This window comes from Leptonotus elevatus, chromosome 5 (genome assembly GCF_054856555.1).
Source record: "Leptonotus elevatus isolate MCC_2025b chromosome 5, RoL_Lele_1.0, whole genome shotgun sequence".
Taxonomy (NCBI): domain Eukaryota; kingdom Metazoa; phylum Chordata; class Actinopteri; order Syngnathiformes; family Syngnathidae; genus Leptonotus; species Leptonotus elevatus.
The window spans coordinates 6,086,310-6,102,953 of record NC_141243.1 but is presented as its reverse complement, the minus strand read 5'-3'; the positions used below and the strand labels follow the sequence as shown (position 1 = coordinate 6,102,953).

At 39.6% G+C, this 16,644-nt stretch overlaps 1 protein-coding gene across 6 annotated transcripts in view; it reads right to left on the bottom strand.

Annotated features, from left to right (window-relative positions):
* Positions 1 to 16,644, bottom strand: part of mctp1a (multiple C2 domains, transmembrane 1a) — a 98,794-nt gene that overhangs the window by 45,180 nt on the left and 36,970 nt on the right. For all 6 annotated transcript variants that reach the window (XM_086076150.1, XM_086076145.1, XM_086076144.1 and 3 more), the window contains 6 exons: positions 16,014 to 16,107; positions 9,427 to 9,529; positions 8,795 to 8,897; positions 8,208 to 8,309; positions 7,722 to 7,796; positions 4,355 to 4,474 (listed from right to left, as the gene is read on the bottom strand). In XM_086076150.1, coding sequence (XP_085932276.1) covers positions 4,355 to 4,474; positions 7,722 to 7,796; positions 8,208 to 8,309; positions 8,795 to 8,897; positions 9,427 to 9,529; positions 16,014 to 16,107 — 597 coding nt within the window. The remainder of the gene's footprint in view (positions 1 to 4,354; positions 4,475 to 7,721; positions 7,797 to 8,207; positions 8,310 to 8,794; positions 8,898 to 9,426; positions 9,530 to 16,013; positions 16,108 to 16,644) is intronic.

Sequence of the window (16,644 nt, the reverse complement as noted above, 5' to 3'; positions counted from 1 at the left end):
GTTCTGGTCGAAGCTATAAATAAACACACATTTACAATCATTTCTTTGTTCATGTTATAAATATACAACAATAAATACTAGCACCGGCATAACATTGCATAAACAGAAATATATTTTGTATGTAATCCTCTCAATGTTCACTGCTGGAATCACACAAACTGTCCTGATGTTTGCCTCAAATCTTGAAACCTCCTTTAATAATTTTTTTTTTTTAACGCTTCCCTTAAGGCTATTAACCTGTCGCCCTCTCATTTCTTTTCCATTTGACTATCGTAGCTGAGGGCCACGTTGTGACGGGCAGCTGGAAGAAGCGCCAGGCGGACGGCTCTGCCCCGTCTCCGTGCCCCCCGGCTGGTTAACAGTGGCCCCGCGGTGCCTGGACCTTTCCAGCGAGGCTGGTCCAGCACAGCCACCCCCCCCTCATCGCTCCCTACGCTACATTGCAAGCTCTTCGCCTGGCGATGAGGGAGCGGGAAGGAGCCTGCTGTGGATGTCAGCGACCACCACAGAAAGGCAAGAGGAAAAACAAAAACACAATGAAAATGGGATGCTCAAACTAGAAAAGGGGGTTAATGCAAAGTGAAGCGCTATATATCTTGTATAGGAGTCATTTGAAGATGACACTTTGTGGCCGTGGACATTTTATGATGTTGAATTCACCTCTCTGATGGGAAACTATTTTGTATTCAACTGTACAGCGAATACAAATATTTAAATAAATGTCATTTATTAATTAAATGGCGTTTGAGCCTATTTACTCTTTCTATAATTTCCAATAGTTGAACAGAATGCACATTTTTCTGGTTACCTTTTTTTTTTTTTTACTTTACAATTTAATTAAAGGTTATTTTCGGGACTATCAGTAAATTAATTGTGTATTCTATAGTAAGTAAAGAAAATATAGTAAAATAAATTGTATATGATTAATAATTTAGTTCAGTAAGCATAAAATCTTTTTTTATTTATTTATAGTATTAGTATACTACAATGGTAACCAATTTCAAATAAAGTGGGGATGACAATGAATTAACTTAAGAGTCAAAATGGTCCAAAACAAACATGATAAAAGCAAAATTATGACGGGATCATTTTGGCTGGAATAACAAGAGGCAAAAAATCAATAATCTAATTGTTTTTGACAATCCCTGCAGTTGCATTCCGTAATTCTTTGATGCTGGCTTCAATATTAAGAAATCCCCCAAACACAAAAGGACGTCAACAACATGGAAAAGTCCAAATGTTTTATTCAAGCAGTCAGTGCTCATGGAGAGCCGGAGCCAGCGTTATTTGTTTCAAAACACAGCCCGCGTCCTCGCGGCTCTGAGCCGCGGCACTGTGGGAGGGTAATATTCAGTACTTTGGCTTACATTAACCACACACCAGGCAAACTTTTCCCCTGTTCTGTCTCAGTGGAGTGAAACCGAAGTTTGGATTTCAGAGGTCGCCTTTATCTCTCTTACATCATTTTCCATGCTGGCAATAAGTGTTGCCAGATAGCAAGTAGAAGTCCTGTTAAGTTTGATGTAACTAGAGAGAGAGAAGGGGGGGAGATTGTGTCCTGCTTTGGACCAGGCCTCCCTAAGCATCGTTCAGTGGTGCTAGACTGCCCCCTGCTGTACGCCCGCAGAACACAGCAGGGTTTGCTGTGCTCCTCATTCCAAAGCAAGCCAGATGCTCTCAATAGATTGTGATATAGTTTTATGACCTAAAAGAAAAATCCGATGACACTAGTACAGTTTGACTGCCACAATGCCGCTACATTTTTCTCATTCATGACTCTTAATCTCTGGTGATTAAACCCTGACTTGATATTCTGTGTCAGTCTTGCCGCTGTATTTCAACTAAGAGCAGTAACATGTAAAAAGTAAATGGTTCAAAGTTGTCCCTTGCTATGGGCAAAGACGAACCCCCGACTCGAAAAGTTTCAAAAGTTAAGACAGCCCCTTTGAAGAGGAGTCAAAGGAGCAATTTAAAGAGACCTGGAGTGGTGTGTGGTGTACAACTCACTTCTCACACTGTGAGATGTGTGCATACACACACCAATAGATGCTTCTGTACCTGTCTTTTGCTTTTTGCCTTTTTATTTTTTTTATTTCAGCAGGCTGAATTTTTATCTAAATGCAAAGCAGGTGATAGGTGCTCCAGTTTCCTCTAGAAGTAGCTCCCTTGTCTGGGCTCTCTTCCTGATAAGAGTCCTACTTTGCCTGACATAAAAGCGCCCGGTATCATTTCCCCAGCCTCCCCCGACAACCCCCGGCTCGCTGCCCTCACCCTTCCCCGAGCCTCACAAAGCTGCCTCTATTTGCCTCCAATTCGGGGCCCAATTGCAGATAAAGTTACAGCAAATTTGTTTGGAGGAAGAGCCGCTGAGGCCGGTGGTCCCCGGGGCAATAACGGCCTTGAGAGTTGGCGACAGAACCCAACTCCAGGGGGCGGAGATAAAGAGGAACACGGCGATAGAAAGACACACCTTGCAGGTGTGGAAAGTGGAAAAGAGGGAGACGGGTGTCATACCGGCACCTGCCATGGCGCGGGACAGGAGGTGACGGCGGGCCGCTCCACGGCGCCAACGCCTAAGGGGGAAAGCTGCCGCGCCGGCAGTTTTCACCATGTTGATGGGTGGGAGACGGAAGCGTGGGCGTGAGAGAGAAACGCTGCATGTGAGACGATCACAGCTGTGCGCATGCCAATGGAAATGCCAAATCTGGCGGCAAAGACGGAGCACTTTTCTGCGGAACGCATACGATACCGCGTCTTCGATACAACAGCCATCCTTTGCAAAACTGCAAATAAACCAACACGCTGCTTTTCCCTCCTCTCGGCTCGCTTAGGAGAGTTATAGCGCACACTTAAACGTTTAGCGGCTGCCACTATGCCACCTCTGCAAGCTAGCGAGGACCATTCGGAAAAGTTAAGTGCAACATCTGTCCAGAAAGATAGAAACACACACCCGTGCCCGTGATCGCACGCAGACGCACACCTTCACGAACGCACCACCTTGGCCAGATGGCCCCCCATAAAAAGCCACTTAAAGAGATGAGCGAAGTGATTAAGAGGCCTGTGGAAGTGAGGGAGGAATGAGAGAGTGATGAAGAAATGGAGGAGGGGGGGAAGGGGCGGGGGTACCTGTGTAAAGGAGAGGTCCTAAACACTCTGATGCTTTTAGCTAAGTGCACACTCCTACGCCAACACGCACGCACGAGTGGGAGGGGGACGAGGAAAAGCAAAATGATGCTCGAATTTCAGCCTTTCAATAAACTATAAAACACTTTGTCCTTGGCCTACATACCCGTTTTATTGCTTTGAAATACTCCATTTCAGTATGTACAATAAGAATACAGTGTCACTCAAAACTGGATGAACTTTATGTATACTTTGTCCTGTGAATGGGACTCCCAAGGATGATGTTGCACCTTCAAACTATTCTGACCTTGTTTTCAACATGAATTCATTTTTTGCACTTCCCTTTCAATTTCTTAAAGGCAGGGCACAAGGACAAGCGCGGAGTTACTGGAGAGGAAATGTGCCACTTGAGTGCACGCACACACACAGATGGGATTAATGTTAACTGATCAATATGTTGTCTCTTCTGAGCCGTGTGACTCACACACTAAAACACACGCAAGACTGCGCTAAACTGGGTAAAACGAACGCGGCCAGGAGTTAATGCCTCAACAAGAGCGTTCTTCTTGTTGCACTTGAATGAGTGGAAGCTGCTCTAAGTGGATACCAACAAGTATTTTCTTCTATTTTTAAATATTAGTTTTTCCAATATGCATTTTTTTCCTCCATGATAATAAAACATATCAATAATTCAAAGTGGAAGGGAATTTTTTTTTGCATTTCCTATACCACTAGTTGGCTAATTTCGAGAGATAAAATTACCCCCCAAAAACAATGACAGATAAACAAAAAGACCTCTACAGTCCCAATATTGTGTTTTTCTTTAAAAGGGAATTATACCTAAAAATCGTCTTTATATGCACCCCCACTAGTCTATAACAGTATTCTGATTAATATCGTGTTTGTGGAATATGAATTAAGCAGCCAAAACCCCCCTATTCTTATCCATCTCAGGGGGCGGCCATTTTTGCCACTTGCTGGCAACTAAAAATGACATCACAGTGCCTAAGGGCTCAGGTAACGACCGATCATGTCTATTTTTGAGTTGAGGGACATGTGACGTTCACAAGCTGAGCCATGATTGGTCGTTGACTTGGCTTTTTTTCTTCTTCTAATTTCTAGTTCTAGAATTAAAACTTTGGTAATGATTTGGCTATTACTGTATTGACCCAACTGGCCTGAAATGTATATGACTTCTCATGTATCCGCAATCGAAACGAGGTCTACGCACCACAAATGCGCAGATGCTCCTCTGTGTTGATTCCCATTCGAAGCAGCTGTTGATGTAATAACCAGTGTTGATGAGGAACATGATGCAGCGCCTCACTCTGTTGAAGTTGCGCAACAGCAGCTGCAAAGTAGATGGGACAGAAGGTTTTCATATTACAGAGAAGGTCAATAGTATCTGAGGATAAAGAAAGGGTTTATTATGTGCGTTATGTCCATTTTGATCTTGTCAAGACATTTGTGTCGTGTGCTTTTTTGATCATTTGCAGCTCCATGACTTTTTTTTTTAAATGTTATCGCATAGGTTTGAGTCAGCATGATGAACTCTCCTCATCTCCTAATAAGAGAAATTTAAACCCTGCAGTATCTCATTTTGCTGTCACTTTGCAAAATTAAGTATCGCGTCACTTTAGTTGAAGATTTGTAGCTTTGACCTGACTTCAAAAATAAAGCCAAAGACCCGATGAGAATATTATGCTGCGCTTGTTTTGGACAGCCTAATAAGGACTCAGTTCAGTATGTAAGAGACAAGCCTTAGTTATTAATGACTCAATGGTTATTTCAGTTCAGTCTTGTTGTATTTGTGATGCTAAGAGCTCTGGTTTGCCCTGCATTTATGGCCACTGGCCAAAATGTCTATAAAGTGTTTGTATTCAAGTTGTGTTGTGAGATGAGGAGGATCATGCTTTCTATACGTACAAATGAAATATATATTTTATTTTTATTTTTATTTAAATATTTAACTCTTTAACAACCACTTGACCAATCAGTAGAGCACATTGAGAAAGCAAATAATCTATCTTAAGGACCATTGATGTCAGCACAACCAAAGAGTAGACAAAAAAAAGAATTTTGATGGAATAATTTAAGATTTGGAATACATTTTGTTACTGTTACTAAGATAGATATAGTCACTAGGGTAATATTTCATAATTCATTTAGAAATAAGATATAATTTCATTAATTATTATTATATATTTATTTGCTTTATTTACTTTTTGTCTTATTGATAACCATGTTTTTTTTTCATAGTTGTTAAAGTGTTGAAAATGCTTTATATTTGTCTTATTTCTTCTTCTTCTTGAACAAAAAAAAAAACTTCCTAAGTGTTCATGTCATCAAGTAGAAAGTCTTTGGCAGATACTTTTCTTCCAACTAATCAGCAAGCAACAGTAGGGGTGTGCTGGCACAAAACAGCCCTCGTGGCCTCAAGGGGCGAGCCTTCCAAAGCAGCCAGTGACATCATCATTGTGAGACGCTGACATGGGTCATCTCTATGAGTCAGAGGTGAGATTGAGATTCTGCCACTTGAGGAAAAAGACGAGCGGGCCAGTGCAACAGAGACGACATAGAGGGGGTGGAAAAACGGGTGGAGGGTTGAAACAAGGGCGGTATGGGAGATGTTTGTGTGTGTGGCACTGTGTTGGCTAGTGATGTGTGTGGCAGGGCATGGCGCAGCATTGACTACTAAGCCCAAACGGTCACTCATATGACATGTGTGATGTGGGCCGGCCCCAGCTATTCAGCCCTTTGTGCGGCTGCCACACTGAGCGGCGTGACAATGAAGTGCAAAGCAGCAGTGGCAAAAAGGGCCATCTATAAGGACGGCCAATCTACTTATGCACCCCGCAGTTGACAGCTTGACATTTCTATTCACCCAGCCGGGGTGGATGCGAGGCGGCTGACAGATGAGAGAAGGGAGAGAGGAGAGAAGAAACAAAAATGAAACGCTGTTTTCCCTCTTCAATCACCTTGTTTTATCTTGCCCACACAGTTGTTAGGCTTTACGAGATGCCGCTCGCCCGGCTCGCTGGTTAGCGCTTACGACAGCGAGGCAGGACATGCGGCACACTGGGGTAAACGTACGTTTCTGGATTTTTTTTTTTCAATTCAAGATCTGGTAATACAAATGTGTATTGGCTCATGCCAGGCAACTTTATTATTTTTTTATGTCAATCATTTTTTCAAGTTTTCAGCATAGAGTTAGCAAATATAGCACGTTACAGTGATTTGACCAAAAATTGTATACTAAAGATGAACAAATACCAAAACTGATCTTAGATTTCATCTCCTCTTAATGGATATATAATCCAATATAAAGAAAAAAAGTATTAGAATTTACTTTTGGCCTTCGTATGGCCTGCAAAGGACCTGAATGATGCAACTTTCTGTGTCAAATGTGACTTGTGGAATTTGTTGTTTGTTTTTTAAAGGGGTAAATGTGTTCCACAGGCTGAAGTGTGCATTTAAGCTAAATTGTTGTTGTTTTTTAAATAAACTTAAAAGTACAGTTGGTATGAGGAGTACCATAAATAAAATATATAAAATTTCTAAGGGATTTAAATGTATATATTTCATGGTAAAGTCTAATTTGAATGGTATTTTTACAGTGTTCAAGGTTGGTCAAGCTTTTAAATTATATTATTAAATGAATACACAATCAGATGAATGTGCAAGAAATTTATAAATATCATGCATTTAATTTTATTGCACATTTATATATTTGATATGCAAGAATTGCCCACGTACAGTATGTCTTGTGCATACTCAAAAGTAGTATTTCATCTAATAAATAACAGATAAAGATAAAATGTTAAAAATAAATGTGTATATTGTGAATACACATTTGTCATTAAAAATACTTATGTCAAAATTTGGCGAATATTTTATTTTGTACATTTTGTATATGCAGTTTTTTTAAACAACAATATAACTAACAAGTAGTCAATTATCTATTTGGTTGTGAAATGAAATTAAACCAAAGTTTATGCATTTTGTACATGGCACATTGACAGATAAGGATTTTACCAGACGCAGCACGGGTAATTAAAAAAACATAAAAATATGTATTCTTTATTATTACTTACTATTATCTACAAGCTTACTACAGTATCTACAAATTTAGGACAACTATAATTCATCTGTCACGGAAAGTTTTCTACAGAGGTTGCACCAGATGATAGTTGGTCGACCCGACCACGGCATAATATTTTCAATTTCAACTTAAATCAAAGTTATAAGGCTAACAGTTAGCAATCTAAACTAAACAAGCTAGCTAGCCACATAAATTCTAATGAAGATGTATATTTGTTGAAAAAAAATCACTATTAATTATTTTTTGATATGACCTCAACATACCAGTTGCTAAAAGGGTAACTTTTATACATATTTGTGAGACAGTACAAACTTGAAAGCTACTCTCTTTCTTTAATATCATGACTATCTCCTGTCTTTAAATGTACTTCAAATTGGTTATTTCTATTTAGTCGCATCACATGATAATTCATAAAATGTGCATCATTGGACAAACGTATCCGTCAATGTGTATTTGATGTGGTGTAGAAGAATTTAAGCTATAGCAAGTAATTGACCTGTTTGGACACTCGTGGCTCCTCTTCTATGTACTTCTGCTCAATGGGGATCAACGTCCTGAGACCAGCCTTCACCTGGAGGGCAGCGTAAAACAACAAATTGGTTTATTTACAGAACTGATCGAGATGACCGCTAAAATACTAGAAATGTTTTCCCAGATTTCTGTTGTCACACTACAACACATGCATAGTGCACACGCACCCATGTGAGGTTGGAGCGAGCGGGTGGGGGGGTGAGTAACAAGATGGCGGCTACAGGACACACACACAGTGACAGGGAACGGGCGAACAAAGGATGCTGAGAAGGGAGCCTTCCATAATTAGACCCAAAACGAGGATGAGGGCGCACTGGACGAGGAATGAGATGTGAGTGAGGGGGGACAAACAGAATTAAGACAACAGCAGAGAAAAGGGTGAGCAAGAGGATGGGGGACATTTTTTTTTTAAATACGGGAGGAGAATCTAAAGAAAAAAAAAAAGACTTACAGCATTAAAAATCACGTCTATTTCAAGAAAGATGACCCCTTTCGTTGGCCCTGTCAGCTCCTTGCTTTTCAAGACGTAGGCTTTGCGTTCTCCATTTTGGATCTGTGGGAGAGGGACATGACAGGCGTCTGTCTGGCAATACCCGACTGAATCGGCTCCCCGGGCCACCTTTGAACCCCAGCTGCCGCCGTTGACAGGGAACCCAAAACAACTGTGGCAACTCTGACAAGTACCTGTTCATTACCCACAGCAGCTCGCCTCTGTCAAACAGAAATTAACTATCCTGGGGAATCACAGTGTACAGCCCAGCGCCGATATATACGCCTCAGTCACACGTATAGAAAGATTCTCTGCGACAGACGGCGAATGTCATTTCATCTCTTGATCAGTGTCATTTTCATAACGTATCTCATTCACATGCTTGCTTTCTTCTCACTTATCAGTTTCTTTTTTGACTCATCGTTTCACCTTCCTGTCATCTCAAACATGTCAGTGCATGTGCAAAAATAGCCTATGCTTTTTATAGCTTCAATTGTGTGTTTTTGTTCCTAATGTTTAAAAACAAAAGAATCAGCAGTTGGACTCACATTTAGTAACGGAATGGCCACTTTGCCCAGGAAGTCTGCGCTTCGGTCTCGGTCCTCGTCGTAAACGGTGACCTCGAGTACTGAGTGGATGTCCTTTACGTTACTGGACGACATGGCGAGACAATGACGGTGAACAGCATGCTAACCGTTTAAAAAGCTATGACACCACAAAAGCTTGATTTCATACTAACAAAGAAAACAACTTGAAATATGAAGGCATTGCAAACAGATTTTTCTTTTTTTTACATTCTCCTTTAAATTTGCATAAATGTTTAAACATATCAAGCACATTATTTGTCATTGTACTACATTTCCATCAAGTACAAGTTAAAGTAGAGTTGTGTCATATTTGTAAAAGTAGGCTATCAAGATGGGTGATGATATGTATAGAAAAGAGGCTATGTGGGCGATGTGCACTCAAAAAAAGATTAAATTAACATGTCCCATCACTGGGAATTCCATATCATTGGACTCAATAAAAATGCAGCAGATATTTAAGAACTTATGTTTGATCTCATTATTGCCCTTCTTCAGTATGTATTGTTCGTTATGCTATAGCCCGATAAACCACCGAACAGACGAAAAATACAATTGCATTTTTTTGTTCATATATAAACAATAACTATACTCACAAAGTGAAGACCTTGTTCCACTCTGGGTTAAGATTTTTGTAAACGGTGTGAGTCTGCAACCGATCGTTACTCAGCTCCACTATACAGAATGGGTCACTCTTTCCTAGGCGGGACAAGGAGAAGAAGAAACATACATGATTAAAAATAAATACATAAACAAAGAAGAAAATAACGTAAAATAATGTAAAAAATATGTTTCACTTGGGAGCCATTGAAGCTGGTCAGGGCTTATGATCGCCACAGGTAAAAAGGTACACACCACATTAAATACTAAAAAGACAAAACTATATGCAGCCAACTAATAAAAGGGGAGACAAATAAAAGACTACTAAAGCCAGTAACATCCTAAAAATTTACTATATTATTAATATGTTTATCTCATAGCTCACTACTTCAATTTCCCTCCCCCCAAAAAACTTGAGATGTATACAGTTACACCTTTCAATGGATTTACACAAAATCATAACATTAGCTATCACGAATAAGACTCAATGAAGTTGGAATTGAGTTCAATGCCCCAGTGGCATTTGCGTGGTCGTGCACTTGTGTGTGTGTGTGTGTGTGTGTGCGCACATGTGCATGTGCACTCGGATTTGTCCACGTGTGAGTGTCATCGATCTGTGTGATTTTCTTCAAATGTTGTGACAAGGGCAGGACATTTAGTAGGTGTGCAAAGCAAATGTCAGCGTGATCAATGTGGTGCCGTAGGTGTTGCCTCTCATATCAGTTGTTGGGGGTCTTATTGATGTTTGAAGTGGATATCGGCAGATGTGACGCAGACGACAGAAAACAACATACATTCAAATAGACAAAGGCTTCTGTTTGTTTTGGTGTGTTATTGTTATCATATAGTTATGATCAAAAATCAGTATAAGCCATTAAAAAAAAAAAAAAATATATATATATATATATATTTATTTATTTATTTATCCATTCTAAATGACCACAAAACTTTCAGGATGAACAATTTTCAGAATTTAATTTTGGAATTAGTTTTGCTAGAATTTCATAAATGTCATTGGTGTGATTTCCTACATGAATATTGATTCTGAGAGGAAATCAAAGATTTTTTTTGGGGTGGGGGATCAAGTGTAGTTAAGTCATTAATGTAGGAATTGTACATTAAGATTTAAAATCAAGTAATATTACACATTATAATGGCAGATGATATCAACAATAGGTCATAACAAATAAATACATCTATTAATGTAATTTAGTAATTTGCCTTAGGTTGAACATTTTAATTTCAATGAGTTTTAATAATTGCAACAAATGTTCATAAAGGGTTAAAGTAATAAACATATATTGAATCATTCTGGAGCTTCCAAAGTATTTAAAAAAAAAAAATCAAGACTGATTAAATTTAATTGCAATCAATGGAATTAAATGATGAAAAATTACAGCACAGCAACCCCCCCTTTTTCAGCCTAATATGAATTTTTTTTCTGTGGAGTCAGTTGTCACCGGTGATGAACTTTCACCCTGTTGGCCGCCACCACCGGAGGCAGCTGTCTCAACCATTACACGCTCACATTTGAGCTAGCGTCCAGGTAAAACTCCTCCCACATCGGGTCACGTCTCCACGGTGCCTCCGGAGGGTGTGCGGCGGGGGAGCGGGTGCAAAATAATTTCTGGGTGCCCTAAGATAAGTGTGGATGATGAATATGGCACGGATGAGGCAGCGCCTGTAATTGCCTCGCAGGAAAGCTTAAAGTTGGTCGGGAGTTTGAGGTGCTCATCACAATTAATTATAATTCAAGAATTTCATTTGCGTTTTTCTTGCATTACATCACTTTTAACAGGCTTGTGTGCACTTGCGCGGACCTCCGCCAAAATTTGGTACCTGAAAAATCATTAAGTGAAAAAGATTGTTATATTGTGGAATCACCAAATTGCTTGTATGTAATGTAAAGTCAATGTGTTTGTAATGGACAATGTGTAAAATATGGCAACAAAAGTACAAGTAAAAGTCCAGTACGCTAGTGGCTGCCTAGCTGCCACCGTTTTACCTCATAAAGCACCCAAAGGTTTTACTTTTTAGTTTAAAATGTCTTACTTTAACCAGGATTTTGCTCCGCATTGTGGCTAAGGGTAGAATCGAAAGTCTATGCCTATTGGTGTCTTCCAAAATAAAACATCCACACTGGTGGATGCAGCAATGCTACGCTAAGCTATCTAGCAGAGGGGACATTTTCTCTGGGGCAACGGGCTTTCAATTTCTGCCATGTGTGACAGTCTGAGTAAAAAGCTAACGACAGAGATTTGATACAGTGACGAGATGGGTTTCAATGACCGTAGCTGAGCAGTTTATTTCAAACTCATTAATTTATGGCACCCACCCGCTTGACGAACCTGCTTGCCACCATACAACGCATAATAATACAAGTAAATAAGTACAAATGACAACCTAACGATAAAATCTGACAGTTCATGAAAGGAATTTTTCCAGATTACATATGAATTGTGTGTGTGTGACATTTCAGCTTTAGACGCTCACACGCATCGCAAATGTCATTCAAATTGATTTAGATTTTTTTTCTGCATTTCTATTATTTAATTAAAAACAATTATTATGTTTTCATTACATCATAAATACGTGGATCTCATAAAATTTTATGAAAATGTCTTTGAAAGCTACTCGAAAAAAGCAATAATAATAGATGCAAAAGAAGAAGCCAGTGGTACTCTTACGTGAAAATTGTGGATAATGCATTACGATTGAAATGTCTCACATCTACTCAAGGAGCAAGAGAAGGGACACTGTTGGCTTTTGAGATGTGTTCAGTTATCCTTCTCGTTCTACACCACAAAAGCACTTCAATTAGAGTAAGAGATGGCCCGAGTGTGATGTGAAAAAGAAAAAGAGAGCGCAGACAAGAGAGGAGACAGACAGACAGCATGAATGGGGACGGGAGAAGAGAGGGTGAACTATTTTTCTCTCCCTGACCTCCCCTCACTCTCTGCCGGTCCGTCTGTTTGTTTCTCGCCTCGCTCCTGACCCTCTCCCCTCTCAACTGATAAAATAGGGTGTTCGTGTGCTGAGGGCTCTCATGCCGCTCTTACAGAGCTGTTGTATCTGCCCGTCACACACACACACACACACTGGCGCACAGGCATAAGCCCCTTTGCCTGTCATTTGAATCAATTTCCCTTCACTATGTCTGGAGGTGAAAGAACAAAATATTCCTGGTGGGAAAATGAGTAAATGAAGATTAATACAGTGATGCCTTGAGTTACAAGTGACCCAACTTTTTCAAGTTGTGCGCCCACGTTCGTACATATATATATTTTTTTGCTTTCACTTTCAAACTTGCAACTTGGTGGCAGCAACCTCAACTCACTTCACAATAAGCTGTTTGGCAGTAAACAATCCGTCAAAAAAAGAAGCTTCAAACTGTGTAATGCCACTTCCAGTCGAAGTTCACTGTCAAACTAAACACTAAACTCAACAACGATGCCTTAGGAATACCTTTGGTAGCTTAGCGCTAATGGCTAACGATTAGCATCGATAGTCACAATTTTATAACCCTTTAAGCAAATGATATTTGAATACAAATCATGGAGCAATATATTTAGACACACAATGTAACAATATTCACACACATATATTTGTTGTCATTTGCAAAAAATGACCAATATTACAACTTATGAGTCATCGAGAAAGGCAATGACTCATCTGGTTATGGCCGACTATTATACTGCCCCCAGTGGTCAAAAGTCGACACACTAGAAAGAGAGCCACAATTAACTATGACATGCAAATTGATTAATTAATTCAATACTAATTAATTATATCATGACTTAATGCTTTTATACAAAGTACAATATTATATAGTGCTATTTTATTTATTAAAGCCCATGACTAACATTTCTAATAATTTCAATGGAGAATGATGATTTGAGATTATACCTCAAGGCGCCACTGTAGTAGTCTGTTGTCTGTGTAATATGCTATACCAACCAAGCCACATTTAACATGTGAAATGAAAACTCTGCAAGTCACAACACACAATTGAAATGCTTAAATGAATAAGTGGAGGGAAAATATGACAAGATTACCTGTATACAAAACACACGTTTAAGCTTGTTCTTGTTTTGTTCGAGAGTCCGAGGTAAAAACAGCAGAGGCGGGATGGAAAGCAACAAGCAAATAAATAAACAACTTTACAACAACGTGAATTTTTCTGGAAGTCAGCCATGAAGCGCAGACTGAATGATGAGCTGTGTGAAACAAGGTCACGGAGTAAATTTAAGTTCCCAGTGAAATACAAGAGCCATTAGCCGCTGCTCTCTGGCTGCCCCGGTCTCAATAACCCAAATCAAGCAGTTCCACTTTGCATTGGCTAACACAGACTGCGGCTGCTTTGAATTGAGAAACGCACACACGCACACACTTTCTCTACTCTCAACTAGATAATGCAGAGTGAAAAACTAGGCCTGTCCACTGCAGACCTAATTAAAAGTAAGAATTAATGGAGAATGGAGGATTCGGCGGGAGCAAGTGGAGAAAGAAAAGGGAGGGAGGGGGAGTAAAGGGGGAGATTTGTTGGTTCAAATGCACACTTTTTCTCTATTATTCAAATGAGCACCCTGCATCTTTTCCCCTAAAAACACAGAGACAAATTTAGCGTCCAGCATAAATCCAGGATAAAGAAGACTTAAACTCCCTCTCTGAACATTCTCGGAGACCATAATCCCTCAAACCCAAAATTACACTTTATCTCTGGCTGAATTCATGGTGGCGTACAATGTGCCACACACATTGCCGACATGATTAAATGCAATCAGTTGAATGCTGAAATTAGTTACTGTCATTCAGAAGAGAAGAAGATAGTAAAATGAAAATGAAGTAAAAAAATATATATAATATAAAAAAAAAGATGTGGATTTATATACAGTGCATCTAGAAATTACTCAGCACTTTTTCCACATGTTGCAACCTTATTGCAAAACAAATTAGTTTTTATTTTCCCTTCAAATTATACACACAACACCCATAATGGCAATGTGTGTTTTATTTTAATTTAAATTAAATCAAAATCACATCAATTGCACATGAGTAGTCACAGTCTCAAACCTGAACTCAGGAGCATCCCTGTTTCCATTGATGATCCATGAAATGGTTTTCCCATCTTAATTGGAGTACACCTAAGGTAAATGGGGCCGATGCCACGGACTTCCGACTTCCGTAAGCCGCACACCAATGTTGTTTCTCGTTACTGTTGCGACATATAGGCCGTGTCCCAATACCACCCTTGTGCCCCTCAATTGCGCGTTCCCGTTGATGGGTGTGAGTGTGTAGGGCGTCTCAGTTCTCCGAAGCACTCTGAGACGCACTCCGGAGAACCGAGACCCCCTACACACTCGCACCCATTAACGGGAACACGCAATTGAGGGGCACAAGGGTGGCAGTGCGAGTATTGGAACACGGCCTATTACGTTGCAACAGTAACCGGAAACAGCGTAGGTGTGTGACTTACGCAAGTCGGAAGTCCCGCCTCCTCCATGACATATACCCCATTCTGTCGACTGGACATGATTTGGCAAGTAAATCATTCCTATAAACATTCGGAGTAGTTTCACAGCAGAAAAAAAATACATATACCTATTTGTATCTTCAACTTTAAAATGGGTCATTTTGACCCGGGCTATGTTTAATGTTCCAAAGGCTTTCTGATAATTATTTAACATTTAATTGAAAATATGTCAAAGTGAACCCTTTTAATTGACGAGTAGTTTCATAACAAAAAATAAAATAAAACCCAAACTAATTTGTATCTTCAACTTTAAAATGGGTCATTTTGTTTAATACATATTTAACAACATTTAATTAAAAAAATATGTCAACGTGAACCATTTTAATTGTCTGTTGATGAGACATTCCATACTAATATTTAGACTTTTTCACTATTAAAATGGGTAAATTTGATATAATAAACATTGTTTATAGCTTGTTATTAACCGTTTTCATTGCACATGTTGAACATTTCTTAGTCTGTTAATGTGAAGTTTAATAGCAACTATGTTTTGGGTCAATTTGACCCGGAATATGCTCAATATGTCAAAATAAACTAGAAATTCATTGTCTATTGGTGCCAAGTTTGATAGCGAAAAGCGAACATTTGTTCTTTAACTTTAAAGTGGGTCATTTTGACCCACAACATAATAGGAGTATTAATTATTGGAACCATTAGTCATTGGTGCACTCGTTTCCAGATATTCTCCACCACACTGTTCGTCGTTGCCAATCTTGTCTGCCCGTATTATTCCTGCCTCGCCATTCTCCCAGGAATTTTCTCAATATTCTGCCCCTGACCACAAGTTCCGCCCGAGTTTGCCTGTCCCTGTGGTTGTTTGGTGTTTTGCCACCGTCTGTGGATCCTTTTCAAATCACATAAAATATTGGGACACATGGCAAATACACCTAAAAGGAGGATCTGTGAGACCAGAGAGAGGGCTCGGCTCAATTCTATTCAAAATCATATGTGTCTACACCAAACTCATTCAAGCATAGAATGCTTGATCACGTGCATGTGCTCACAGGAAGTTTCCAATCACACTGTTTGCATGTGATGTCGCCTTCCTACCGGTGACATCTGCCGCCATCAGTCCTTCAGCCCGGATGACTTTTACCTGCACCACACCAACGTCTTTCAGGTTGTGCAATGACCTCCACAAGCTCTGAAACGGCACAAGGACAGGGGTGAAAGGTCAAAGCGGCAGGCAAATTAGCATTTAAGAGAAAGATGGGTCAATAGGCTGACATTTCATTAAGGGAGGAAAAGGGTAGAAAATGTCCTTTAGCGGCCCTTATTTGAAAATATAGAGCTGGCATTTATAGCTCGGTCCAGCAGGAGGACAAATGAGACAATTTCCTTTCAAGAGTAGCTATGTGGGCTCCTTTGATACACTTTTCAGTTCTGTACCATTGAGACTGAAATAGAATTCATTTGATATACGTATATGATGGGGGGGATATCATCAAGCGGGGTCACAAAAATTGTATGAATAAAAAACTGAATTGCAATATGAATATGAGAGTTCAATGTTGAGAATTCTCATTTCATCGAGTAGTTTTATTTTCATTTTTTTTTACATTTACATTATTTTTACAAATATTTTTCCTTGCAATGTTTTATGTATGGTTAAAAACCAAGGAAGTAGAACTCTCAGTCAGCCAAATGGTATAAAAGGCAGGCAAATGCAACCAGATCGGAT